General features: G+C 54.8%; 1 protein-coding gene across 6 annotated transcripts in view; it reads left to right on the forward strand.

The window, feature by feature from the left end:
- TMPRSS6 (transmembrane serine protease 6) overlaps positions 1-27,153 on the forward strand; it is a 39,451-nt gene extending 12,298 nt beyond the window's left edge. For 4 of the 6 annotated variants that reach the window (XM_027541731.1, XM_027541737.1, XM_027541733.1 and 1 more), the window contains 15 exons: positions 54-121; positions 673-857; positions 1,099-1,140; positions 5,160-5,364; positions 8,083-8,219; positions 9,576-9,688; positions 9,984-10,093; positions 18,513-18,658; positions 19,036-19,134; positions 20,075-20,188; positions 21,490-21,606; positions 21,934-22,102; positions 23,434-23,705; positions 25,702-25,919; positions 26,348-27,153. In XM_027541731.1, coding sequence (XP_027397532.1) covers positions 54-121; positions 673-857; positions 1,099-1,140; positions 5,160-5,364; positions 8,083-8,219; positions 9,576-9,688; positions 9,984-10,093; positions 18,513-18,658; positions 19,036-19,134; positions 20,075-20,188; positions 21,490-21,606; positions 21,934-22,102; positions 23,434-23,705; positions 25,702-25,919; positions 26,348-26,506 — 2,154 coding nt within the window. In that variant the 3' untranslated portion in view covers positions 26,507-27,153. The remainder of the gene's footprint in view (positions 1-53; positions 122-672; positions 858-1,098; positions 1,141-5,159; positions 5,365-8,082; positions 8,220-9,575; positions 9,689-9,983; positions 10,094-18,512; positions 18,659-19,035; positions 19,135-20,074; positions 20,189-21,489; positions 21,607-21,933; positions 22,103-23,433; positions 23,706-25,701; positions 25,920-26,347) is intronic. The other 2 variants (XM_027541735.1, XM_027541734.1) reach the window with 2 other exon arrangements.
- The last annotated feature ends 238 nt before the right edge of the window (positions 27,154-27,391 follow it).

The raw sequence follows: 27,391 nt of genomic DNA on the forward strand, positions 1-27,391 counted from the left end.
AGGGTTTCTGCAGAGAGTCATGAGGGGACTCTGATTGTTTTCCCTCTTTTTAGCTCAAGGAGCTCATTGCCAGCACCCCCCTAGGTACTTACTACAACTCCAGTGCCGTCTACTCCTTTGGGTGAGTCTTCTTGAGCACCCCCCACCCTCATCAGCCTTTGCTAGAGCCTTTCGGAGAATGGGAGGGGATGCTGTAGGCTTCTGATGCAACGCCTTCATGTTTTAAAATGGGGAAACTGAGACACAGAGAGGAAATTTGGATTCCTGCATGTGACCTCCCTTCACTGAACTTGGTTTTCTCATCTGTAGAATGAAAACAATGGTGTGGCAGGGATTATACTAGACAGTGACTGTGGTGTCTTTATCAAGGGCCTGACAGGTATCAGAAGAGACCATGGAGCAGTAGTAGGGGTGGGGAGTGCAGTGGTCCCATTGACTTATAACAGAGTCTGTGGTATATTACCTAACCTCTCACGCCTCAATTTCCTCATCTGTGAAATGGGTGCGGGTCTCCAGAGCTCCTCCCTCAGAGGGTGTTAGGGATGTCTGGCTCAATGCCCATCACATGAGCCATAGTTGCCGCCCCCTCTAACTCTCACCAGGAGCAGGGAGCTGGGTGGGGCCCACACTCCAGGCTCCTCCCCCAGCCCTTCTCACTTCCACCTGCCCCAGGGAGGGACCATTCACGTGCTTCTTCTGGTTCATCCTCCAAATCCCGGAGCACCGCCGGCCAATGCTGAGCCCCGACGTGGTGCGGGCCCTGCTGGCGGAGGAGCTGCTGTCTGCGGTCAACAGCTCGGCCCCCGCTCCCTATCGGACCGAGTATGAGGTGGACCCCGAGGGCCTGGTGATCCTGGGTCAGTACTGGAGACGAGGAACATGGGACAGTCTGGCGAGGCCCGGCAAGCCTGCCTCCAGGGATGGCTCCTCCCACCCCCCAACCCCAGTGGCCAGGAGCCAGGACTGAGGGGTGGGTCATGGGGGACCGTGGGCAGTCAGGGTCAATCTCAGACAGGCTCTGATAGTCTCTTCTATTTTTATTTTCATTTCATTTATTTATTCTCTCTGCTCATTTGTTTGTTCGTTTCCTTTTAACAGAAGCCAGCGTGAAAGACATAGTTGCACTGAATTCCACGCTGGGTACGCCACTTTGGTTTTTCCTCCCCACTTTCCTCAAAAGTTGGTATTTTTCTCGTTTGGCTGAGTGTCAGGGGTCCACACGGCTTCTCTGGGTGCAAGGGGCACTGGTCTGGGATCACCCAAGGGGCATGATAATATAGACTCAGTGACAGGTCCTGAGCAGGGCTGGGGGCCTCTGGGGGGAGGAAGTGTTGTGCACATGTGAACAAAGTGTGTATTTGCACAAAAGTGTGTGTGTTTCATGTGTGGGGTGTGAGTGAGTAGCAGATTTAGTTGCACATCAATGTGACTCTGCTTTTCTCTCATGGAATTCCATTTCTTCTGTTTTGAAATCTTATGTTTCCACTGATGGTAGAAAATAATCTTGTCGATTTGAGGTATATCAGTCACTTTGGCTTTGAAACTTGGTCTTGGGAGCTATTTTTGTCACAGGTAAGGATACTCCCTCCATCTTTTCCTTCCCTTTCTCCGCCAGTCGGGCTAATCTGTCCTCTCCTCCCACCCCATCCCCATGCCCTATTGCTAGAGTCATCTTGTGCTTCTCCAAGAGGCTCCAGTCTTCCTGAGCCCTGGGAAGCAAAGCACCAGCAGGGCCACCAAGGAGTGCTGTCCACATCGTAGGCTGTTGTGACTACTGACTTCTGGAATTAGGCAGTGTACCGCCTGGGCTACTACTGTACCCTGTGGCTCTGAGCAAGATCTCTTAAATTCCCAGATTCTTCCTCTTCTACCTAGGGAGGCAGAGTTGAAATCCTGGTTGTACCTTCTCTGACCTTCCTGTCCCCCCATGTGGCTGGTCAAAGGCTTATTTCCTTGGTGGATGGAGGTGATGGGGTCAAGGACAGTTTTCAAATACTTAAAATCATGATTCTCATACAAAGATATGAGCACATGTCAAAGATTTGTTTAACTCACCGATGAGGGAAGCAGTAGGATTTTCCCTCATGACTAAAGGAGAGCACAAGAAATTAATCTGTCTATATTTATTGATATGCATCATCTAACACCGCATTGGTGCACACATTGCCCTTATCCTTGGTCTCAAACAGGCCTTTCCATTGCACTTGCCTGTGCTGAGTGTTCACATGTCCCCAGCTTTCTGGCAGTTGCTTTATAATCGTCCCTATTTGGTTCAGTACATGCCTAGAGCCCCTGCCCTCCCAGAGCACAGTGTCTCATGGGGCAAGGATGACAATTCATGTCCTCTAAGTAGGCTTTGGGGGCACTTTCTCCCTGCCAGGCCCCACACTGGCTCTGGAGACACCAGCTGACCGTGTCTTCACCCTGCCCTCAGAGGAGCTCTGAGCCCCATGAGGGAGACAACCACATACACAGAATCTCACAGCACCAAGTGCCAGGGCAAGAATAGAGGTCCCGGGGGCAGTGCAGAAAGGGAACCATTCTGCCCTGGGACAGAGGTGGACCCCCGGGGCTGTGATCCAAAGCAGAGGAAGGGATGTGTCTCTAGAGGGAGGAAGGGGTGCTTCTGACTAGAGAGGTCCTAGAAGGCTTCCTGGAGGAGGGAGGCTCAGAATTGGGGGATAGGGAGGAATCTGTCAGATCCAGCGGGGAAAGGACACTCTGGGTATAGGGAGGAGCATGAGCAAAGGGCAGCGAGAATACACAGGAGCTTCATTTACTTTCTCCCAGGCTCCCTAAAGGTGTTTCTGATGATCAACAGAGACCAGCACTCCCCTAATCAGCTTCATACAAAAAAGTAATTATTAAAGCGGCAAAAGCAAGCATCAGCTTGGAGCAAGATTCAAAGAATACAAGTACCTGGGAACAGCCAGACACCTTTCCCCAGGCTCCCTCTCCCTTCCCCTTGGCAATGTCAGAGGTTTCTCCCTGGAGAGATCAGCTCCACAGCTGGGGTCAGGATGGCCAGGGGTCATCAGGAGGAGGGAGCTGAGCAAGCGGTAGCAGTCAGAGCAAAGCCTGTTCCTTCACCTCCATGCCCTTCCTGGTTCTCAGAACCACGCAGAGAAGGAGGTGGGACAGGGATTAGCATTATGTCCATTTGACAGAACTCAGAGTGACTGAACAACTGATAGGAAGTCACACAGCAGTGAGAGGTGGTGCCAGGACAATCGTACAGAGTGTGAACTCCCTGCACACCAGGCTGCCTCTCACATCCGGGGCTCGTTCCCACATCCCTTCTGCTTAGCTCAAGGTGAGGTTTAAATGACATACTTACGGCCCAGGTTCACTGCTGGTCCTTGGAGCCTAAGTCAAGCACACTGTAGGTGCCCATCAACTATGATGAATGAGTGAATGGTATAGGTGATACTGCTGTGCAAGGTCTAGCACTGCAGTCAAAGCTCATGGAGAACCGCAAGAGAGGAAGCACAGTGGGGGTGTGATGGAGAAGGAGGTGTGGACGAGGGCAGCCAGCGGGACAGGTTACATCTGAGCCTCAAGTGTGACCAACTGAAGGGTGAGATGTCAAAGAGTTTCTTCCCAGCTCCACCTTCTCCCTTTCCCCAACACCTACCTAAAGAAGAATGGTCACTACCTGTATTGAGCACCTGCTATGTGCAAGGCTTCCCAGGTGGCTCAGTGGTAGAGAATCTGCCTGCAATGCAGAAGACCTGGGTTCGATCCCTGGGCCAGGAAGATTCTCTGGAGAAGGAAATGGTAACCTACTCTAGTATTTTTGCCTAGAGAATTCCTTGGACAGAGGAGCCTGGTGGGCCACAGTCCATGGGATCGCAAAGAGTTGGACACGACTGAAGCGACTGAGCATGCATGCATGTGCAAGGCACTATGCTGAGTGTTCAAACATGCACCCTCCTTAAGCTTTGTGACAACCTAGCAAGGATCACTACTGCCTCCATTCTATAGAGGAAAAAACTGAGGCCCAAGAAAGATCAGGTGAACCTAGATTTGCCTGGCCCAGGTCTGTAAAATGGGGACAATAATAGAAACTATTTCATGGAACCATTTAATGAAATGGTGAGTGTACTTCTGGGCATGCCTGCTAAGTGCAATCTGTTTCATTCGTGCTGTTTGATGATCACTAGCTTGAGCTGGCAGTGGCACCCCACTCCAGTACTCTTGCCTGGAAAATCCCATGGACAGAGGAGCCTGGTAGGCTACAGTCCATGGGGTCGCTAAGAATCGGACACGACTGAGCGACTTCACTTTCACTTTTCACTTTCATGCATTGCAGAAGGAAATGGCAACCAACTCCAGTGTTCTTGCCTGGAGAATCCCAGGGACGGGGGAGCCTGGTGGGCTGCTGTCTATGGGGTCGCACAGGGTCGGACACAACTGAAGCGACTTAGCAGCAGCAGCAGCAGCAGCAGCTTGAGCTGACTTCCTCTACTTGGCTGCCTCCCAGCCCCACTGGAACACATTCCCTTCTCTCCATCCGAAATGCAGCCTTGAGCCCGCTCCCCTTATTGCTTCCCCTTATTGCTGGTCTCCTGGTTTCCTTGGCATTGCTCTCAGTAGCCAGAGGAATCTGTGACCCAAGCCCAATCGTGTCCCGTCCTTACCTAACCTTCCATGGCTCTCATGGCTGCAGGACCAAAAGGCTTCTCTCTTGGGCATGAGGGGGACCCTGCCTCCCTCCTCCAGCTTGCCCTCCTGCCTCCAAGTCCTCTGCCCACCCTAGCCTGCAGCCCTTTGCTCACTCTGTGACGCACCTCCCACCCTCCACTGGACTTCCCTGAGATCCCTCACTTCCGAGATATCCCCCCACCCCCCGCAGTGTCTATATATTTCCCTGCTGTTCTCGTTACGCTCGGGCAGCTGACCAAATCTTTCTCTAGCATTTACCTGGTCTGGTGAGCTCAGTGAGCGTGAAGGGAATGAATGAATGAACAAATGAATGTATGTGTGGATGAGGAGGCTGGAGATGGAAGCAGTGGGGAAACAGGAAGCTGGGACAGAGGGCCTCTGGGCTCTCCCCACCCCACCCCTGCCTGGGTGAGGACCTGATGGGGCTGCCCCCCAACCGGGTCCCTCCTCCCAGCTAACAGGGGTCAGGGGGCCTGTCCCTCTCCCTACTCCAGGCTGCTACCGCTACAGCTACGTCGGCCAGGGCCAGGCCCTCCGGCTGAAGGGGCCCGACACCCTGGCCTCCAGCTGCCTGTGGCACCTTCAGGGCCCCCAGGATCTCATGCTCAAACTCCGGCTCGAGTGGAAGCTGGCTGACTGCCGGGACCGGCTGGCCATGTATGACGTGGCGGGGCCTCTCGAGAGGAGGCTCATCACCTCGTGAGTCCCTGGGAAGGTGGTGGGGGGAAGGTTGGGAAGGGGGTGATGGTGTGCGGTCAAAGCCACACCCAGTGTTCTGAGATAAGGGGCTGGGTGCCCCTGGGCCCTATATTTGGCATCTGGGAGACAGGCCAGAGGGAGATGGCGAGAGAAGAGTGGAAGTGCCTGTGTACTTTGGGCAACCCCCTTCCCCTCCCCAAGCCTGTTTTCCCATCTGTAACAAAGCAGTTGTACTAGGCGATCTCTAAGCTCAGCTCTGGGAGGTGACATGATCTTGTAAGAATGCTCTGAAGGCTGGCAGTCCCTGACTTCCAACCCTACGCTACTGCTTCCTAGCTGTGTGCCCTAAGGCAGGTTACTTTGCCTTTCTGAACCTCAGTTTGCTCACCTGTAAAATGGGTGCACAGCCATTCCTACCTTGCAGGGTTATTGAGAGGATTTCAATCAGATCTGGGCCAAGATCTTTACACACAGTAATGCTGTCCACTATTACCATACATTTGATGTATCCATTAAAGCTCCAGCAGCTGCTGGCCATTATTACTTATTATTATGTACAGTCTAGCTGGGGCTAGGCCACAAAGGGCATGGAATACAAGGGATAATCTGATCTTTAATACTTGGTAAGTGGGGAACTAATGGAAAGTTCTTGAGCAGAAGAGAAGAACTTTAGGATAAGATGTGGAATGCAGAAGACAGGCAAGTAGTGGGCCATGGGGAGACCACGAAGGGGCTGGAAATGGCATTGGCCTCCAGGAGCCTGATCACCTTCCCACAGGGTGAGGGTGGGGCAGGGGACTACAGGAGGTTGGGGGAGACCCTGGGGCACCGGGCTGCTGCCTCTCTGTCCTGCGTGGGCACCAGCTTCCAAGCCCAGTGAGGGTGCAACCTGCATGTTTAGGTCCAGAGCAGTCCTGCAGGGTGAGCTGAGTGAGGTTCTCCCTGGCCCCCTCCCGCAGGGCCTCTCTGATTCTCCAGGCTCTGAGGCTGCCTTCTCATCTGCGGCCCCAACTCACTGCCATGTGCTGACCGCAGTCTGGGGTGTGTGTAGGCTGGGTTCCTGGAGGGCTCTGGGAAGCAGAGAAGCCAGACACCAGCTGATTTCCAGGCCTGATGAGGGTGGGGACACTTCAGGGCTTTCCCTGGGACTTCTCCAGTTGTACCCTTCAGCCTGCTACTGGAGAGGGGATCTGACTGCGGTCTCAGGCCCTCAGAGAAGGTATAAAACGGTGGATCAGACAGGACCAGGGGACCCTCAGACTTGCCCCCCATACCAGGAGAGGTGTACTTTAGTGGCGGTGGGAACACGGAGCGAGGGGCGTAGGGTGGTAGGGGGAACTGGTGGGGTCTCCAGCAACCTTCACCTCGTTTTAGTTGCAACAAGGGCTCAGCTGCTTAAGTAAATAAAAGAAAAGAAATCCCCAATATTACAAGTGAGGATTAAAGGCAACCTCTTATATCTTATCTCCCACCTCCTGAAAGAGACGAGTAGTGGAGGCGGGGAGTAGTGTAGGAGGGTGGGGGGGCCCCCCAGCAGTGAGAACAAGCAAGAGGACCAGGGAGATGTGAGCACCTCCTGGGCAAGCTGAGGCCAGGGGAAAGGACCCTTCCAGGACCCTGGGGAACCAAGACTCTTCTGGGGAAATTTCTGGGATTGCTCACTCTTCCCTCGCCAGCTGCAGGGTTCCCAGGGCTGGTGTGGATGGTGCTTCTGAGGCTGTGCTTGAGGTTTCTCGCATTTGCCTGGGTGCCTGCAGTCCCCCCATTGCCGTCCATTCACACTGGTCAAGTTCAAAGCTGGCACAGGGAAGGAAGGCAGTACCTCCCTGCTGGATGCTGGCGCACCCCATCCAGGGGAGTCAGGGTTACTAGCTTCCTAGGAATTGGTCTCCTGATGAGCACGGCTCCAGAGAATTCTGAGTTAAGAGGAAGTTTGGCAGAGGTTGGCCAAGAGTGAGGGACGGGGAAGCCTGGAGCTTCCTGCCCTGAAATGGGTTGAACGGGGGCACAGACATTGCGGGACTGCCAGCCGCTATCACAGGCAGTGCCCAGCATGGGTCTGTCTGTGCTGTGGACCCAGAGTGGGGCCTTGGCAGCTTCATGAGCCTCAGTTTCCCCACCTGGTAACCAAGCAGTTAACCTTGACAATCCCTGAAGAACTTTATCATGGTTGACATTCCTCTGAGTCTAGAATTCTAAGATATGGTTATTTCTCCTGTGCTTCCCCCAAGCCAAGCTCTGGGTAGAGTTCTGGGGTACCCAGGGGATCATCAGGCTGTACACCTGTCTTCTCTCTGTTCCAGCCAGGAGAGCCAGGAGTTAGGTATGGTCAGCCAGAGGGTATGGCCCCCATAGGTGCCAGTCTGGTCTCCTTACAGGGCATAGGATGGGCACTCAGGGGTCACAGGGATTCTGAGGGGGCTGCAGGGGTGCTGTGGGACAGGAGTCAGCAGTCACAGTGGAATTGTAAGCTCCAGAAGTCTGGGAAACCCCTTGTCTTCTCTCCTCTGAGGAGCTGGACTGACCCTTATAGGGCCTCTGGTCAGCCCCCTGGCCAGAGAGGGTTAGACACCTGCCTAAGGACACACAGCAGCCTGGCCATAGACTCATGTACAGGCTCCCAGTCCCTCCTCATCTGTTCCTCTGGGCAGCCCACAGCCCTCCCGGATGTCCTTCCCAGGCCCCGCCCCTCCTCGTCACCCTTCTCTGTCCCACCAGGGTCTATGGCTGCAGTCGCCAGGAGCCCGTGGTGGAGGTCCTAGCCTCAGGTGCCATCATGGCGGTGGTCTGGAAGAAGGGCCTTCACAGCTACTACGACCCCTTTGTGCTCTCCGTGCAGCCTGTGACCATCCAGGGTGAGGGGTCAGGAGTCCTTCGGGGAGGAGAGGGGCTCAGCGGCAGAAGCCACGGGTGCTCCTTGGGCTTGCCTTCCCCTTCTCTGGTTGGAGATGGGATGGAAGAGGGAAAGTTCTGGAAGCATCTCTGGTCTCCAAACTCACACCCACGCCTCTGAGCTCCTTTATCTCTCTCTGTTCTGGCTCCATCACCCCCTCCCCTGACCCCTGTGCTACCTCCCTCCTCCTCACCTCATCCTCTCTCCTGCCCTCTTGCAGAAAACTTGTGTCTGTCCTGCCTCCTCTCTTTTCTCTTCCTCCTTGGCTGTCTCCTCTCCCGGTTACCTCCCCTGCCCGTCCTTCCTCTGTGCGCACCCTGGCAGAGTGTGGACAGTGGGGTCCCCCAGACAACCCTCTCACACTAAAGGTCAGCGCATTTGTCCCTAGAGACAGCAGGGAAGGGGTGTTCAGAGGCGGGCGATTCATGGGAAAGGGTGCCTGGGCTGCCCCTCTGAACCTTCCCTACTCTCTCCTGCTTCTGAAACCCCCTCCACCACCTGCTTTCTCAGGAAGAGCGGGCCCCACCCTTTATCACCATCAATTATCATCCATCAGCTGCCTCTGGGCAGACAAAGCAAAACCTGAAGTTTCCTGGGCTCCGTGGAGGGACGGTTAAACGCCAAGGACATACAACCTGCCCCCTTTCCCTTCCTCTGCTGTCAGTCTCAATCTCCTCACCCACTTTCCCCTCCCTCCCCTGGTTCCACCTGTTTGCTCTCCTGTTGGTCACCCAGATCCACAGATGACCCTCTGGGAGTCTCTGGGGTTGAAGAAGTGCCAGAGCTGGCCCGTTCTCATGGGCGTCTCTGATATAGGTCTACGGGGAGGGGAAGGAGGGCTTTCCCTGGCTGCATGGGAGGTGTCGGGGCAGCTGGGGACACAGCTGCTCCCCATCCCTCACCCTTTCACTGTGTGACCTCATCCAAGTTGCTGCTCTTCTCTGAACCTCATCATCTTTGAAAAGGAGAATGGTTCTTTCTCCCCAGTCCCTGTAACCGTGAGGCTGGCACAGCAGTGAACACGTCCAGTAAATGGTCAAGGGCTGCACAGCTGATGTCAGTAGCGAACATTTACTGAGCATTTAATACATGCCATGTCTGTGTAATCTGCTCAACTACCCTATGCAGTATGTACTTTTATTGTCCCCATTTCACAGAGGGGGAAACTGAGGCCCAAGTTCATGCGTTCACACTCAGTCTTCAGGTTGTACGGTTTAGTGGCAGTCAGGATGGTGGGTTTCAGCTGCCCCCCACCTGCTGGCAGGTGCAGTTGGATGGGGCTGAGGAACCCTCTGTAACTTCTGTTCTCTGGGCCCAGCCTGTGAGGTGAACCTGACCCTGGAGGGCCGGCTGGAGCCACAGGGCGTCCTCAGCACACCGTACTTCCCCAGCTACTACTCACCCAGCACCCACTGCTCCTGGCACTTGACGGTGAGCCCACCTACCCTCTGCCCACGGCACCCTATAGACCTCCAGGGACCCCAGCTGGGAGGGAAGCACTGTTCTGCCTCTGACCCAGGCTGCCCCCTGGCTACTAGTCCTCTGGGGTGGGTGGGATGGGTCCCTTGGCCATGGCGACACGTGATGGTTGAGTGACTGACAGACCTCAGCCCCAGCCAGAACTCTATGTTGGCAGGCCCCCTTCCTGCTTTGTGATCCTGGGAGATGGGGCCATTAGCCCGGCCACAGCCCACAGGCCCCCTGGTGACCAGCTCCTCTGTCCTAGGTGCCCTCTCTGGACTATGGCTTGGCCCTCTGGTTTGACGCCTATGCACTGCGGAGGCAGAAATACAACATGCCATGCACCCAGGGCCAGTGGACCATCCAAAACAGAAGGTACCCACCCCCTGGACCCCCTCCCTTTCTCTGCAGGTAACCTCCCTTGGGAGCTCAAGTGTGCAATCTCAGAGGGGCATCACGGGAAGAGAGCAGCGGTGGGGTTGGTCAGGCCTGTTGCCTTACCCTTGACCCCTGTCCACCTCCAGCCCCAGCCTCGCCTCCTGCCACTCAGAGGTCCCAGACACACATTCGTCATCAGTCACCTTGGATGCTGATCCTAGTTAGAGTGAAATGGTTTCATTGCTGTAGGTACTGTCACCCCATTGCCTGGCACCCCGAATCCTTAAATGAGATGATGCAGAGTCATAGGACTCAGCGGTGCTGGGACACCTTTCCTAAACCCACCCCAGTGCCATCCCTTATCCTGCTCCCCATTGTTGGTCAAAATAAAGCAGCTTCTGGGTCTCAACACTGCTTAGCCTGAGTCCACGCGACTTCTGCTAACCTGACCACTCTCCGAAGCCACCTGAGTCACCTGCATCCCCTGTGGGATGCCGGTCCTGCTCTCTGTCCTACCCTTGGCCCCCTGGTGACAGAGTTCCTGAGGAAGAATTGAGTCTTTTGGAGAGGTGGGCAGGACGCAGCAGAGCCAGGCCATCCTCTGGTCAGCGTGAATACAGTTTGATCAGTAGGATGAGGGGGGCTGGCCCCCTGAGGGCCACAGGTGGTCCTGGCAGTCGCAAAAGAGTGGGGTGGGTGGGAAGGTGGGAAATGGAGACATTGCAGATGAGTTTCCCCTGGTCTGGAGAGAGACAGAGAACTCGGCATTCAGGGAGGGGATGTGTACAATGGGAGGGGCTCTGTGCGGGAGCGTCCCATAGTGGGAGAGGATGGCTCAGGCACAGGTCGTAACCGGGAGGGAGGTAAGGCGGGAGGGGAGTAGGAGGCACGAAGGGCAGCAGAATAACATCCTGCCATGGCGCCGTTGTTGCAGGGGTGGGGCAGAGGCTTGGGGAGAGAGAAGGGATCTCAAAGGAGCCTCGCAGAACTCGGGAACCCCCTCCCCACCTGGGGTCCAAGAATGCCCAAGAGAAGATTCTGCATCTCGTCTCAGCTTGGCCTTCTGCTCTTCCTTCCAACCCTGAGATCCTAGGGCTCTATGAGAGGCTGGGATTCTAATGTGCAAGGTTCCTGATTTCTTGGTTTCATGGATTTTCAGTATCAAAGATTCCAATAGATTAAAATTGGAAAGTTCTGGGACTCTGGAATTCTTGGATTCTGGGGTTAGTGATCATGTTCACCCACGCTTGGGTTTTGCTTATTGGTTGATTCTATTGAAAAACATCAGCCAGACAAAGGGGGACAGGGATTTGACTACGCTCGTTGACTCGTCACCATCCTTTCCAGGGATTTGGGAAGCTATCAGGGACTGTGATTAAAAGGGAAAAGAAGACATGCCAAGGATGTGAGTTTGGGCCTGTGCTATTTGGGGGTGATGTCAAGTGGTGTGACTCTGGCCCTGTGCTTTTTGGAGAGCAGAAGGCATCTTGTCCCACAGGTCCCAGCATGTGGGTGGCCTTTCTGGGCATGACTGCCTTGATCTTTCATGGAGCTCCCTCAGGGCCCCTCCCCATCGGCTTGGGGCCACACAGATTGAGGATGACTGGGCTGACCCCCCACTCAGCATCAGGAGCCCACAGAGTGACCTTGAGAGTGGTCCTTGATTCATGGTTCTCTGAATGAGATTAATATCTTTTCCTGTTGCCTTCTTAACCCTAGAGGTGAATCTGATATCTCGAAGAGGAGCTAGGAAGACAGAAGGGCCCTGGGTCTGATGCTCCTTCACGTACCTCCCACCCCCAAGGCTATTCCATGGACTGGGAGGTGGTCCCTGGCATCAGGTGCCCCATCCCACCTGCTTGGTGTTCAGCACAGGGCGTCAGTTCACTGGCCTGACAGCCTGTGATGTCAGCAGTATCATCATTCCATTTCCCTGAGAAGGAAATCAAGGCTCAGTGGGATTAAGTGGTACCCAAATGGGTCCAGAGTCGGGGCCCCTCTCCCAGGCACACCATGGGAACACACAGCGGTCCACACCATGCTCCCCCGGAGGGCCTCCTTCCTGCCTCCCTGACGCAGCCAGGAAGGTTGGGCAGAGGTGGGGGCCCCAGGTGGTAGGACTTCATGAGTTGCCCTTGGGTTTCAAGGGTGGATCACAGATGGGGAGAGTTTTCATCAAAAGGAATGATGTTGCAATGGTGAAATTTCAGGCACTGTGACAGAATCTACCAAAATTGGAGGAGTCTGAGAAGGAAATGGCAATCCACTCCAGTACTATTGCCTGGAAAATCCCATGAACAGAGGAGCCTGGTAGGCTACAGTCCATGGGGTCGCAAAGAGTCGGACAAGACTGAGCGACTTCACTTTCACCCTCCCTAGTGTCTCAAAGCACCGTTAAGCTACAGAAAAGTGGGCTGGGCTGGCCGTTGAACCCTATCTTTACCCATTGTACAGGTAGAAAACTGAGGCCAAGGGAGGACTAAGGACTTGTCCTTTTATTATTATATTTATTGATTTATTATTTTTTGGCTGTGCTGGGTCTTCCTTGTGACGGCACACTGACTTCTCTTGTTGTGGCACGTGGGATCTTAGTTCCTTGATCAGGGATCGAGCCCACATCCCCTCCATTAGAAGGTAGGTTCTTAACCACTGGACCACCAGGGAAGTCCCTGGCCTCTTGTCCTTGTCTCTTTGTCTTGAAGTGGTGGCAAGGGACCCGGATGTAGCTGGGTGGCGGGTGGGGTGGGGAGGTGAAGCCCCACAGGGCCTGGCACTCCCACCCCGCTCTCTCTTCTGAAGCCTCTTCCACCTTGGCCATTGACAAGGAATGACAGAGGGGAGGCTGGGGTGATAAAGATGTGCTCGGGGAAGCCTGTCCACCTGGTTTTGCATGTAACTCTGGGTACATCCCATTCTTATCTATAAAAAAAGGGGGTTAGGCCAGCCCAAGGCCCTAACTTTTTATTATTTACCTATCAGAAAGATGTCTCCCAATAAGTTGTGTTTATTAGTTCCTAATGAAATGTCATTCCAAGTTGGGCTGGAGAGGTAGAAAGAGTGTAGCTGTTGAAACAAGAAAGTAGGGTTCAAGTCCTGGCTCCTCTCCTTCTATTTGGCAAGGACTCACCTTTCTCAGCCTCAAGTAGCCCATCTAAAAAATGGGCATGAAGCAGACCTCCCATCCAGGGAAGAGTAACTGAAATGATGGGTAGAGGATGCTGGCTCCTGCAGGCTGGGATAAAGCCCAGTTCAAGAAGGCACCAACCATGCATTCAGAACTGGCTCCTGACTCTGCACCAGGCAGGCCCTGAGCTCGGGTGCCGTTTCCTTCATCCTCAGCAACCTGGCGAGGGAGCTGGCCCCACGCTGCCTTTATAGACCTATGAGGGGCTGAGGCACAGAGAGGCAAAGGCGTTCCCACAAAATCACCCAGCTCATAACTAGAGAAAACAGAGTCGAGCGGGAAGATCCAGAGCATGCATGAGGGCGTGTGGGCCTGTGAGCATGCGTCTGTGAGAGTATGTGCACTCACACTTGTGCAGTCTTTCCTCAGAGCCTTGGGGCAGCCGTGTCAGCTGTTCCCTTCCATGGCCACGGCGCCCTGCTAAGGGGACTGACCACTGCTGTGCCTCTCACCACATCTGAGAGCCACCCGGGAAGTCCCATCTGTCTTTGCAGACCTTTGTTAGGGTCAGGGTCCCTAGGAGAGACTCGTGGCCCCCTGCCCCGAGGCTCCTGCCCGCGTCTGAGTGCAAAAGGGGAGGCAGAAGTGTACCTCCAGATTACAAGCACTGGGCAAACCGTTTCCTCTAGTTCTGATCTTTTTTGATAACCATCAGCCCATGTAGTTGCTGGGAAATTCTTTGAATAAGCATTTGTTGGAAAATCTGCTTGTGTGGGTGGCAGACATGAGAGGTCTGGGGAAGGGTGTAGATTTCCAGGCACAGGATTTGTAGGGAGGGGGATGCACAGAATGGCCATTGATGAAGAGCGACAGAGGGTAGGTTGGGGGAGAGGGGGTCTCACCCCTCAGTGCCAGCATGGTGATGAGGAGAGGCTGGCTGGGCTCCCTCCACTGGCGAGGCATCCTTGGGCAAGTCACCTTCCTCCTCTGAGCCCTTTCTGCCTTCCCCCGCCCCACCCTGTTTCCTCCCCAGTTTCTCCCTGGCCTAGGCCTCTTGCCCTTTGAGTGGCCTGGATGCGGGGGAGGGAGCTGACCTCGTGAGATCCGGCCAGCAGCGGCTGGGTTTCACAGAACCCACTCTGACGGGGCGTCAATACAGCACAGGCTTCCCCCTTTCTGGGAACCTGCCTCCTGCCAGCTTCCTCCCCTGTGATGTCACTTTTCTTGTGATCTGCCCAACCATTTCCACTTCGCTGATGGCGACAGGCAGAGTCACTGGCTCCTTAAGCCTGCTGGATCCCCTCAGGCTGGGCCTAGCTATAGGGTAGCCCTTCTGGTCTCCAGAGCCCCTGGGTGGCCACAGAGGCTCCCCAGGCACTGCTGGGGGCTGGCAGTGTGGAAGGAGGAGCTACTGTCCTCAGTGAGCTCACAGCCCGACGACGTCAGCAACTATTTTTCAAAGAAATCCCTTCTCATTCACTCCATAAAACATCCGACGGGGAGCTACCACCCCGTCTTACTACAGACATGAAAACAGAAGCTTGCTGAGGTTGAGTGAGATGCCCAAGGTCACACAGCTGGTTCACGTGGCGAAGCCCAGCCTCAGCCTCAGCTCTGCAGCTTCAGGTCCAGCGCTCTGGCCACGTGAGACACGGCTGACCTTCCTTTTTCAGTGCTCACCTTCTCTGACTCTCTTTCCCATTTAGCCTGTCTTGAGGGAAGGGAATATCTGTGTGTATATATTCATCTATCCATAGATGTATATATTCTCTATCCATTCATCCACCTTCAATCCTTCATCTATCCATCAGTCCTTCCTTCCTTCCATCCATCCATCCATCCATCAATACGCCAACCCACCCTTCCTTCTTTCTATCTACCCACCCTTCTATCCATCCACCTTTCTTGAACTCCCTGAGTTCAGTTAGAGATGCTGATATGCAAGGTTGACCGGATCCCTGTTTACTGTCTATGTGAGGCAAGAAGCAAAATTCCTCACATTCAGAGAAGGGAGAAACCAAGGCAGGCATGAGTGCAAAAAATGGTGCCTTCAGACCGCGAGTACTTTGTAGCTGAGATGGGAGGTGGGCTCCACAGTCTTCAGACTTTTGGCGTGCCTTGGAGAGGGTATATGGGGGTGGGGGCAGCATTTGATAGATGAAGAGGGATTGGAGAGTCAGGGGATTTAAACCCTCTCCCAGAAGGCACTGCAGTAAGAACCAGAAACGAAAATGTGCAAAGAGGCCAAGCCAGTGTGTAGTTCCATAAGCTGGGGTGCCGTGGAGGAGAGGGAGCAAGGGAGGGAGGAGCCTCTTAGCTGGACTATACATGCCCTGGCTAATTCGAGCAGCCTCTGATTACTTCCAGCCAATGTTTCTGGGGTGTGTTTTTCAGAAGCAAGAATCTAGGCCGTTATGTGAAATTAGCTGGCACATGCATTTTTAAAAAGGTTTTTAACACTGCATAGGCTAAATAGATCCTCTTTCGATTGAGTAATTTAGCCTGCGTCGCCAGATTTCAGCCTCTGCCGTGAATTCTTTTGTTCGTGTCTGCTAACGAAGAGCCTTGCCTCCAAAATGTCCTTAGAGCCTCTGGCCACGGCGACCACGCAGCCCTCAAATTCTTATAAACATAACATTTCCCTCCCCTCTAACCCAGCTCTGGTTCCATCCCTGTCCACGGTGAGCATGTGGGGACAATGCCCCAGGCCCCTGAACTTTAAGTATGTTCAGGATGCCCCTAATTTCTCATTTCCCCTTGCTCAGTATCTCTCAACCCCCAGATTCCCTATACAATCCCCAGGACAAGTCTCTGGGGATAGTAATCCTTGATAACTTTTACTAAAATACTTTTAAAACAGATAGACGATCGCCCGATCCCACCACCATCCCTGCCTTGTTTCCTTAGCTTTGAAAGGATAAGAACCAGGTTTGCTCGGGACGCCCCCTGGTGGCACCTCATCCCTCTCTGGTCCCCCTGGGCTGTACTGCCCCGGTTCTCAAAAATTTCCATTTCAGAATCCTCTACACTCTTTTAAAAATTATTGAGCAACCCAGAGAGTTATCTGCCTCATATAAAAACTATATTTGTAAACTATATGTGCAGTAGTAGAAATGAAAACTTAAAACATTTAAACATATTTATCAATTCATTTAAAAGAAGAAACCCATTACATTTTAACATAAAGAAAATGAATTATATTTTCCAAAACTAAAACCATTTGGTGAAGAAAAATATCCTCATTTTATGTTTTTGCAACTTTATTTAGTAATTGGATTAACAGACCAGGACTGAATCCGCACACCTGCTTCTTCGTTCAGTGGGTTACAGTATCACATATCCCGTAGTCTCTGGAAAATTTTACTGTATTCTTACATGGGGGCTTCCCTGGTGTCTCAGACAGTAAGGAATCCGCCTGCAATGCAGGAGACCCAGGTTTGATCTCTGGGTCAGGAAGAGCCCTTGGAGAAGGGAATGGCTACCCACTCCAGTATTCTTGCCTGGAGAATCCCATGAGTGGAGGAGCCTGGCAGGCTTCAGTCCATGGGGTTGCAGAGAGTCGGACACAACTGAGTGAGTGAACACACATGCACGTCCTTAAATAGTCTCTGGAAAATTCTACTTTATCCTTGTGGAGAATGAGAGTGAAAAAAGCAAATGATACCTAAGAATTATTATAAAAATAGTTTTCTCTTTGAACCTCCAAGGGTCCCCAGACCACATTTTGAGAACTGTTCATTGGCATAGGGGCAAGAATATGGTTCCCACAGCCAGACAGTATGGCCAGGTCTGAGGGGGGCCACAGGGGACATGAGGTCTCAGCCTCTGGAGCTCATGTGGCATGAGGGTCAGGGTGCCCACCTCCCCGTAGAGCAGGCCAGGTGGGGCCTTCTGGGTCCTGAGGAGGCTGGATTCTTGCCTACCTTCTCATTTCCCTTGCTGAGTCTCTTCTGGAAAACAGGATGAGAACAATTCCTGCTTATAGGGTGGAGCTGCTGTGACCTCAAAATCCCCATGCAATGAGGCCTCCAACTATTACTGAACCAGTAAGTGCTTGCCATGTTCTAGGAGTTATCAGGGAGCCTCTGACCCCTGGGAATTAGGGGACCTGCAATGTGGGCTGCTGCATCTGCTGTGAGATGTTCCCATCATGCTCTGGGGCACTCTCACTTGCTTTCCTGACTTCCTCCTACCTTCTCTGCTGGGGGCATTTTCACTTCTCCCCGTAGACTTTTCCACCTGTATTCTGGGTGTTTCTCTTATCTGTAAAGACATTCCCTATAGGGGCAGGCATTCCTAATATCTGATGGGGCTGAGCCATCTGTTCCGTGAGGGTGTCCCGCCTGGGAAGGCAGGGTGCCCCGGGTAGCTCTCTGCGGCGGGTCCTGCCACTCTGGGGGTGTGGCTGCACCTTCCATGAAAGCATGTCCACTTGCTCTGTGAGGCGAGCTGGGACCAATGCTGTGTGGGAAAAGCCCCCTTTCCCCCCTGCCCTAGAGTTGGGAGGATTCCTACCTGCTCCCCAGGGCGTGGGATTCCACCTTTCCGTGGAGGTCTCCCACCTGCTCTGTGGGAACAAAATCATCATCCGTGGGGGTTGGAGGCGGCCAGCAGGGATATGAGTGTGCTTCCATGGTTGGGGGATGGTCCCACCTGGGTGTGGCCATGCTTGAGAAGGTGCTGCCCATCACCTGCTGGTCCTAGAGCTGCACTGGTGTCCCCTTGTGTCCAGAGAGCCACAGGGAAGCCCCCAGGGGTGTGGAGACTTCTCAGTGGGAGGCACAGGCTTGAACGGAGAGCATGGCTGCCTTCTTGCCCCACTGCGTACATTAGGAACGTTCCTTCTCGCCTATGGAGAGTAGACCAGTAAAGGAATTTTCCTTCCACTGACACATTGGAGCCCTTTATCAGGTCAACAGAGATGAGAATTTCCCTTGTTTTACAAGTGAGGAAAGTGAGATTCAGAGAAAGACTCTGACCTGCTAGAATCTCACAGCTCCTAGGTGACTGGGACTAGAATCCAGATGATAAATTTTATCCTGCCGGCAATGGGGAGGCATCAAAGGCTTCTGAGCAGGGCAGTGACACTGCCAGGCTGCTTTCTAGATGACTGTGGGGGTGGGCGGTCACCCAGGGGAGAAACCAAGACAGAAGAGGTGGGGGTGGGGTCGGGGTGCTCCCCTTTCTTCCCCAGCTGCCCTGTCCTTGGTCTGTCTGTACACTGGGACCCAGGCTGTCCCGTGCCTTGGACCAGCCCGTGTAGCCCTCAGTCCGTCTCTGGTCCCCCCCTAGGCTATGTGGCCTGCGCACCCTGCAGCCCTATGCTGAGAGGATCCCTGTGGTTGCCAGCGCCGGCATCACCATCAACTTCACGTCCCAGATCTCCCTCACTGGGCCCGGCGTGCAGGTGCACTACAGCTTGTACAACCAGTCAGATCGTGAGTGTGGGCAGGTCGGGGAGTGGGGGGACCCCAAAGCCCCTTCAGCTTCTCCCTGCTCCTTAGCCCTCCCTGGAAGCACCTAGAGGCTAGTTTAGACTAGGAGTGTTGTGTGTGTGTGTTCACTCATGTGCCCACATGTGTGCATGAACATAGGCAGCTTTGCGTGTGCCCACATGTGCAAGGCACTTATAGGTGTTTATGAGGTATATACACTCATACATACCCGAGTATGTGCTGTGTGCATGTCCCCAGACATGTATGTCCACGTGGACCATGTACACAGGCACATGGGTACACATGTGAGCACACAGGTGTGGTGTGTCTGCACGTGTTTTCATAATGATGTGTGTCCTGATGGTGCCTTCCCCATCCAGCCTGTCCTGGAGAGTTCCTCTGCTCCGTGAATGGACTCTGTGTGCCCACCTGCGACGGGGTCAAGGATTGCCCCAATGGCCTGGATGAGAGAAACTGCGGTGAGCAGCCCATCCACTCCGTCCCTCCTCTCTCCCCACCTCTGTGCTGCTGGGCTGAGCCTATCATTTCGAGATCTCCCAATGGGCAGCTCCCGTTATCAGCATTCAGGAAACTCCCTCGCTGTGTTGAGATGCAGGGTGGATGCACAGGATGGACAAGTGTCCTCTCCAGGGCTACCCCGTGGGGCAGTGGCAGAGACAAACGGGGACCCAGGTATGCTGCTTCCCAGCTCATGGCTTCTTGCCACCAGGCTATCACCCTCAGCCTTCTGCCCAGGCAGCCATCCAAGAAGGAACAGAGCAGACGAGGGAGGGCAGGACCAGGAGGAAGAAGACTCTTAAGCAGGGTCGGGCAGGCCCAGGGTGGCCAAAGAGAGGACGCTGTAGCTGCCTCTTTTGAGCAGGACCCTCCACTGCAGGGGTTCAGAGCTGCTGACTCTTCCTGGGGCTGTGCTCACCGCCACCCAACCCTGGCAGAAGGGGATCAGAAGGGGCTTCTGACGGTCCCCAAGCCAGGATTCTCTTGGAATAATAATTCTGCCTCTGAATCCTGGCTTCTGGGCCCTAGAGTCACCATCACAGCGCCTGCATCCCATCAAAGTCTATACATGTGAGGAGGGAAGTGGGAGGGAAGAGGGATGTGCCTGCCTCTGCACTGATCCTGCCTTCGTGCTGGGGAAGACATCTCATATTTGGAACCAGAACATCTGGTTCAAGTTCTTGCTCAGCCAGGTGACCTCAGACAAGTCACTTTGTTTCCGTTTTTCCACCAGTGAAATGGAGTATCTCACCGGGTTGCTGTGAGACTCAAGTGTAAAGTGGCTGAGAAAGAGATTTGTGATCATAGCTTGTGACACCATGCATGGTCTCCAGGAGACAAAAAGCCCCAGCCTGGCGCCTCTGGCTTCCTCCCACTTGTCCCCCTTCTGTGTCCTCACAGTCTGCAGAGCCACATTCCAGTGCCAAGAGGACAGCACGTGCATCCCCCTGTCCAGGGTCTGTGACCGGCAGCCCGACTGTCTCAATGGGAGTGACGAAGAGCAATGCCAGGAAGGTAGGGCAGGCTTCTCCATGCTTCTTCCACAAAGGTTTCTGCCCTCTTGTCCAAATACTTACCAGCCCATCTATAAGTGTGCCTATATGTCCATCTGTTTACCCATCCATCTGTGCATCCATCCATCTATCTATTTATCCATCCAAATACCCATCCACCCATTCTTCCATCCATCCATCCATCCATCTTCTGGTCTCTCCAACCATTTGTATGTTCGTTGATTCATACATCCACTCACTGATTCATCCATCAGCCTGTCCAACCACCTATCTCCCTGTCCACTAAGCCATCAATCTGCTCATTTGTTGGTTTTATTTGTTTACCAAATTACCTGTCTGTACGTCCATTGTTCCATCCTCCATCCATGCATCCATGAATGCACTTGTTCGTGCCTCCGTCCAGGGATCTAACTACTTGTTTGTCCATTGGTACTTACATCCACTCATTTATCCATCTAAATAGCTGTGTGTCAGTCTTATCAGACCATCAAACCACACATTTATTGGTCTGCCCAATCTCTTGTCTGAGTCTCCATTGTTTTATCTATCCATCCACCCACCCACCCATCCCTCAGACCATCCAACCTTCACTTGCAGACTACCCAGTGATATGCAAGGCAGAGTAAGGAAAATGAAATAAAAGGCACCAGAGAAGTGGTCCCCGTCCTCTCAGGGTTATCTGATTAAAAAAAAAAAAAAGATGGGTTACTCTCTCTGGGCCAAAGCCTCTGAACATCACGTCCAGTAGCATAGGAAGACTGGAGGGTGGGGAGGAGATGAGGCTGGGAAAGCTAGAGAAGGTGGGCTTTGAACTGGGCCTTGAAGAGAACTTAAATAGAGGAGGTAGCTGGTGGGGCAGAAAGCTCTTCACAGTGAAGGCAGTGAGGAGCAGGTGGGTGTCTAGATGGCTGGGGGCCTGGAGGGCTGCCAGGCCAAGGTAGTGTGATGGGAGGGACATAGCCTTGCTCTTGGGAGCCTTGCTCATCTCAAGGTGGAGGCACAGTTCTGGCTTCAGGTACCACACCTGGGGAAGGCACGACCCTACCATCAGGAGCCCAGGTCTGAGAGGGGAGACGTCACCTTCTCTCATAACACCAGTCTGAGGGAGCGAAGGGTCGGGAAGGGACACGGCCTGCCTCTAGGGATCCCTAAAGGAGCCTCAGGGGACCCTTTAGTGTGATCAAGGCACCCCTCTCCAGTCGTCTCCTGGCCTCTCTCAGGCTCCATCTTCCCTGGACCTTGTTTTGGAGGCTCCTTTGGGTTCAGGGACCCACCCTCTGCACCCTGCCCCCCCAATCCTAGGGGTGCCTTGTGGGACCTTCACCTTTCGGTGTGAAGACCACAGCTGTGTGAAGAAGCCCAACCCACAGTGTGACGGGCACCCCGACTGCAGGGATGGCTCGGATGAGCAGCACTGCGGTGAGCCCTGGGCGTTCCGACAGGCTGGGGTGGGCAGGACACCCTCCACCTGCTGGGCCCCTGAGCATGGGGGGTAGGGAGGTGCCCACCCTGGGGGGCTGGAGGGAGAGCTCACCGTCTGTCCATCTGTCTCTCTTTACCCCACCTCTGCCCCCTCGTGGGGGTCCTGCCCACCTCTCTCTCTCTCTTGCCCCCTCATTCTCTTTCCCTGGCCCCCTCTGTGTCTTTCCTCTCTCCTCTTCCATGCCTCCCCTTCTGCTCTGTGTCTGTTTCTCACTGGTTCTCTCCTGCCCCTGCCCCTCCATCCACCCCTGCCCCTGCCCCCAGACTGTGGCCTTCAGGGCCCCTTGGGCCGCATCGTGGGCGGGGCCGTGTCCTCGGAGGGTGAGTGGCCGTGGCAGGCCAGCCTCCAGGTTCGTGGCCGACACATCTGTGGGGGGGCCCTCATCGCTGATCGCTGGGTGATCACTGCTGCCCACTGCTTCCAGGAGGAAAGGTGAGCCTGGGGACACAGGCCACAAGAGGTGGGTAGGGAAGGTGGTGGTGAGGGGGCAGGGGCAGCATGTCTGAGATCTCAGCAGACAGAGGGGAGGGTTGTGGGAAGCCCCTCAGACTTGCTGTCCCGACACTTCAGCCCTGCCTCTACCTCGAACACACTCTGTGCCCTGGGAAAGGTTGCTCACCCCTGCTGTGCTGTGCTTCTGGTGTCTTGCTTTCAGCTGGGCCAGTGAGCCATTCATTTACTCACTCCTCCACTCAGCGATATGCGTTGTGCTTCTACTATGTGCCAGGGGCTGTGCTAGACACTGGGGTAGAGCTGAGAACAGAATTCCTGCCCTGGTTATAGGTCATGACACCCTTCTCCAGGTGTGCCTGTCCCCCACCCTGGGGAGGGAGAGAAGCAGAGAAGCCCACAAGAAGGGCCATCTCACCCCACCCACAGACATGCCCCCATCTCCGTGGTGGGCTAACAGCTCCCCTCTCCACCTCCAGCCTGATGCCCTGTACTCCAGACCCAACCCCCAGCACAGCAGCCCTGGACTCTCTCCCCACACCTCCTCCTCTTTCCTAGGTCTGCACAGTCCAAGCCAAAGGCCTGGAGCCACCCAGGCACCCTTCCTTCTCCCCCACACTCAGCCAGGCAGCAAGCCCTCTCAGTGGTCCGAATGCGTCTTCAGCCACTGCCCGTCCATGCTGCCACCATCACCCCGGTCACTGCAGCAGCCCAGAGTCCAGCTCCCTTCTGCATCCTATGCCTGGGTGCCCAGGTGCCCTCCTGGGTGTGGTCTGACTACCCAGGTTCTTTCACTCCATCCCTGGTTCCCCACTGTCCACAAAGTAGAGAAAACCTGGATGCTGACCTGGCCTCCAGGGGTCTGCACAGCCAAGTCTCTGCAAATTCTTTCACACTCAACTCCCACCCGCTCCTCCTGAGGACCCGCAAATTCCAGGAGTTTCCCAGTTTCTCCATCTATAAAGTGTGCAGAAAACATCTGCCGGTGCCTGGCACTGTGCTGATTTTTTTTTACATCCACAGTCTGATTGAATTCCCCAACATATGAGCAGATGATGCTATTCCCACTTCACAGATGGGGTGACTGAGGCCTAGAGAGGTACACTCACCTCTAGGAAGGGATGAAGCTGGGGCTGAAATCCAGGCAGTCAGACTCCAGGGCTAGCACTGAGCACCACACTGCCAGCTACATGGCCTGCCAGAGCAGGGTGGGGATGGGTGTGAGGGACCGGGCCCCAGGTGGGAATGCTATCACAGGGATTCGAGATGGGATGGGGGAGGCGGCTGCTGAGCAAGTCCCCCTCCCGCCCCAGCATGGCATCCCCAGCGCTGTGGACCGTGTTCCTGGGCAAAGTGTGGCAGAGCTCACGCTGGCCGGGAGAGGTGTCCTTCAAAGTGAGCCGCCTGCTCCTGCACCCATACCACGAGGAGGACAGCCACGACTACGACGTGGCCCTGCTGCAGCTTGACCACCCTGTGGTGCGCTCGGCTACTGTGCAGCCCATCTGCCTGCCTGCCCGCTCCCACTTTTTCGAGGCGGGCCTGCACTGCTGGATCACAGGCTGGGGTGCCCTGCGAGAAGGCGGTGAGCTGGACTGCGGGCAGGGGAGGTGGGGTGGGTCTGGCTCGCCTAATTTCGGGGCCTGGAAGGGAGTTGGCAAGGGACCCTGGGGCTCCACTCTTGCTAGTCCTGGATTAAATGGGGTAGTATTTCATAGAAAAAAAAAAAGCTTTTACTACGGCCATGGGTTGTCTCCCTGGCCCTTCCCTTCCTTCCAGAAGGGCAGTTCAGTTCAGTTCAGTTCAGTCGCTCAGTCACGTCCGACTCCTTTCGACCCCATGAATTGCAGCACGCCAGGCCTCCCTGTCCATCACCAACTCCCGGAGTTCACTCAGACTCATGTCCATTGAGTCGGTGATGCCATCCAGCCATCTCCTCTGTCGTCCCCTTCTCCTCCTGCCCCCATTCCCTCCCAGCATCAGAGTCTTTTCCAATGAGTCAACTCTTCGCATCAGGTGGCCAAAGTATTGGAGTTTCAATACCTTTCAAGTGAAGGGCACTTAAGGAGAACCAAAGTCATGGGAGGCGATCCTGGGGGATATGTGTGGGGTGACAGGGCAGGCCAGGGACCCCATGGCCCTTGGGCAAGCTCCAACCCTGTGCTTCTTGGACAATGGAGGGTATATGTCTGTGTTGGGGGGAGACTTTTAATTATTAACACTTATCACATGGATGTTAGATTTTAGGGCAACATGATTTCATTTAATCCATCCAACAACTCTAGTTATTGGTTATCATGGACCCCATCTTAAGGGTGGGAAAACAGAGACGTTTAGTGTTGACTCAAAGTCACATAGCCAGGGAGAGTTAGAATAGAGACTAGAACCCAGGACTGTCTGACCCCAGAGACTCTGCTGTTCCTGCTACTGCCTCTCAGAAACATGAGTTTCTGTCCTTCCCTCCTGCGCTGACCAGAGGCTGCTGTCCATAGAGGCCAGCTCTCAGTTCTGTACACGACTACAGCCATGCCCTGCACCCTCCGTGGTGGTGGCTTTCAGGAGTGTATATTGTGCTTTACAATCTGGAGGTGGGTGAGGTTGAGGGATAATGTAAAGATGGAGAAGCTGAGGCTCACGTGTAAAGTGACTTGTCCAAGAGGATGATAGAGAACAGTGGTCAAGGATCAGTCCACTTGCTCATTCATTCATTCAGTGACACATTTGTGAGCATCTACTATATGGCGGGCATTGAGTTGGACAAAGCAGTATAAAAATGAATAGGAGACAGTGCTAAGAGCTGACATGGATGGGGGTGTGGGGGCAACGGCAGCCCAGAGGAGGGGTGGGCTGAGCTGAGGCTTGCAGGGTGGGTCAGCAGTGTCCCAGCAAAGCAGAAAGGCGTTTCTGGTAAGAGCATAGGTGGCAACCCACCTGAGAACACCCAGCACCAGAGGGGAGCCGGGAGCTGGTGGATCTGGGTGAGGACAGGCAGGAAGGACAGGCAGGGGATCTCAGTCAGGGTCTTGAGCCAAAATTCCTACTCCTGACCTGAATGAAGGTCTCAGGGCTTCAGAAAAGAAAACCAGCGTCTGGGTCCCACCCCAGCTGAACAGACCAGATCTTCCAGTGGAGCTAGGCACAGGGTGTATAGTGAAATTCCATGGTGGGGTGGCGGGGTCCAAACACGCATTCTCGTGGAGAAGCGCTGGCTGGACAGTGAGCAGAGGCTGACTGAGTTTTAGGTGGGAGCAAAAGCGTGAGGTGTGTGCTCTGGAAAAATTCCCCAGGGCTGTCACAGAGAAGAGGGGAGGTGGCCAAGAGGCCTCAGGCCTCAGGCCACCAGGGGTGGAGGAGAACCTGAGGACACTGGCCCTGGTGGGTGGGTGGGGGGCTCTGTCCCCAAGAGCCACTTGGAGAAGGAGCCAGAACAGAGCGTCAGTGAGGGGGAGGGCGGAGATGGGAGGGAGGGCAGAGCAGGACGAGGAAGGAGCTCTTGAGATACGAAAGGAAAAGCCAAGAGAAGAGACGGAGCCCCGGGCACCTCAGACCCTCTTACCTTTGCCCTCAATCCTGCCGGGCAGGCCCCACCAGCAACGGCCTGCAGAAGGTGGACGTGCAGCTGATCCCGCAGGACCTGTGCAGCGAGGCCTACCGCTACCAGGTGACACCCCGCATGCTGTGCGCCGGCTACCGCAACGGCAAGAAGGATGCCTGCCAGGTGACTCCCACGGAGTGTGCCAGGGGCGGGGAGAGGGCATGGCCCTCAGCTCACAGCAGCCTGCAGCAGCCTCACGGCAAGGTGGGCTTGGCTGTCCCCACTTTGTGGGTGAGGAAACTGAAGGTTGGGAGGTTGAGAGACTGCCTCCAGGTTGCAGACCCCAGATCAGAAAAGACCCCAGGTGCCAGGTCTGAGACCCAGCCCCAGCTCTGCTTCTTATCCTCTGAGAGGCACTTTGCCCAAGTGACCCAGCAGAGAGGACTAGATGGAGCCCACAGAAGGGAGGCAGAGCTGGACAGGGCACTGGGATGCACATTCAAGCTTCCATGACAGCCAGACCCTGCTGAAGGCCAGGCTGGGTTGGTTCGGGCTCCCTCCATGTATCGGAGGCTTCCAAAGGGGATGTGATTTTCCTGCTGTCACTCTCAGACTATCCCCAGTAGTCCAGCCCTTTACCTGGAAGTGGATTGCTTTACCCTGACGTAGTCCTGTCTCTCTCTGCCTTACAGGGTGACTCAGGTGGCCCGCTGGTGTGCAAGGAGCCCAGTGGCCGTTGGTTCCTGGCAGGGCTGGTCAGCTGGGGTCTGGGCTGCGGCCGGCCCAACTATTTTGGCGTCTACACCCGCATCACTGGTGTGATAGGCTGGATCCAGCAGGTGCTGACTTGAGGAGCTGCCCCCCTGCAGAGCAGGGGCCTACTTTTTGGACTCAGAGAGCCCAGGGCACCCACCAGGGGGTTGGGAGCAAGTATTCTTCAGGCAGCAGGGCCTGGAGGGGACAGGAGGTGGTATTTCCTGTCCCCCAACCTGATGCCTGATATCAGCCTCAGTGAGGGTACGAGGGAGGTGGGCCATCCGCTGGTGGTCCAGACCACCCCTGAGGGCCTGGGATGGTTACCAGTCCTGGATGAGGGGTTCTCATCCAGGCTGTCGCCTCCTGATTCTCTCTTCTCCTCCCCGCTCCTCCACTGCTGACTTTGGGGGGAGTTGAGCAGTGATCCTGTGGCTGCCAGGTCCTCCCACCACCACCCCTGCCCCAGTGCAAAGGCTGTTGGGATGGCATCTTCTCCAGACAGCAGATTCCAGCCTTTGAAGCCCTCGGCCTAACTTGAGTGGTGGAGGAGGAAGGTGCTCCCACAGGAAGGGACCTCAGAGTCCTGGAGACAGCCAAGTGGGCCAGCCGCCACTGCAAGCCAAAGGGTGGGGAGCCCTGGGTCCAGGGTCCTCCCAACCCCACCTGCCCCTTGGGACTTCACTGCCCATTCTCACCAAGAGGTGAGCTCAGCTGCCCTGTGTAATAAAGCCGTCTGACCCAAGGTCCTGCTCTGGGGGTTGAATGGGGCCCCAGCACCAATCTCATGCCCTTGACTGAAGAGACCCTTGCTATCTGCTCAGCCTGTTGGCTAAGTGTCCAGAAGGCCACGGCAGGGTCAGTGGGGGCAGGGCTGGCCTCCAGGGCAGCTGCCTAAATCCCAGGAGCCACCCTGAGAAGGCAGTGGTTGGGTGCCCTCAGGTCAGAGTTGGTGGTGCTAGTGGTAAAGAATCCACCTGCCA

This window comes from Bos indicus x Bos taurus, chromosome 5, assembly GCF_003369695.1.
Source record: "Bos indicus x Bos taurus breed Angus x Brahman F1 hybrid chromosome 5, Bos_hybrid_MaternalHap_v2.0, whole genome shotgun sequence".
NCBI lineage: Eukaryota > Metazoa > Chordata > Mammalia > Artiodactyla > Bovidae > Bos > Bos indicus x Bos taurus.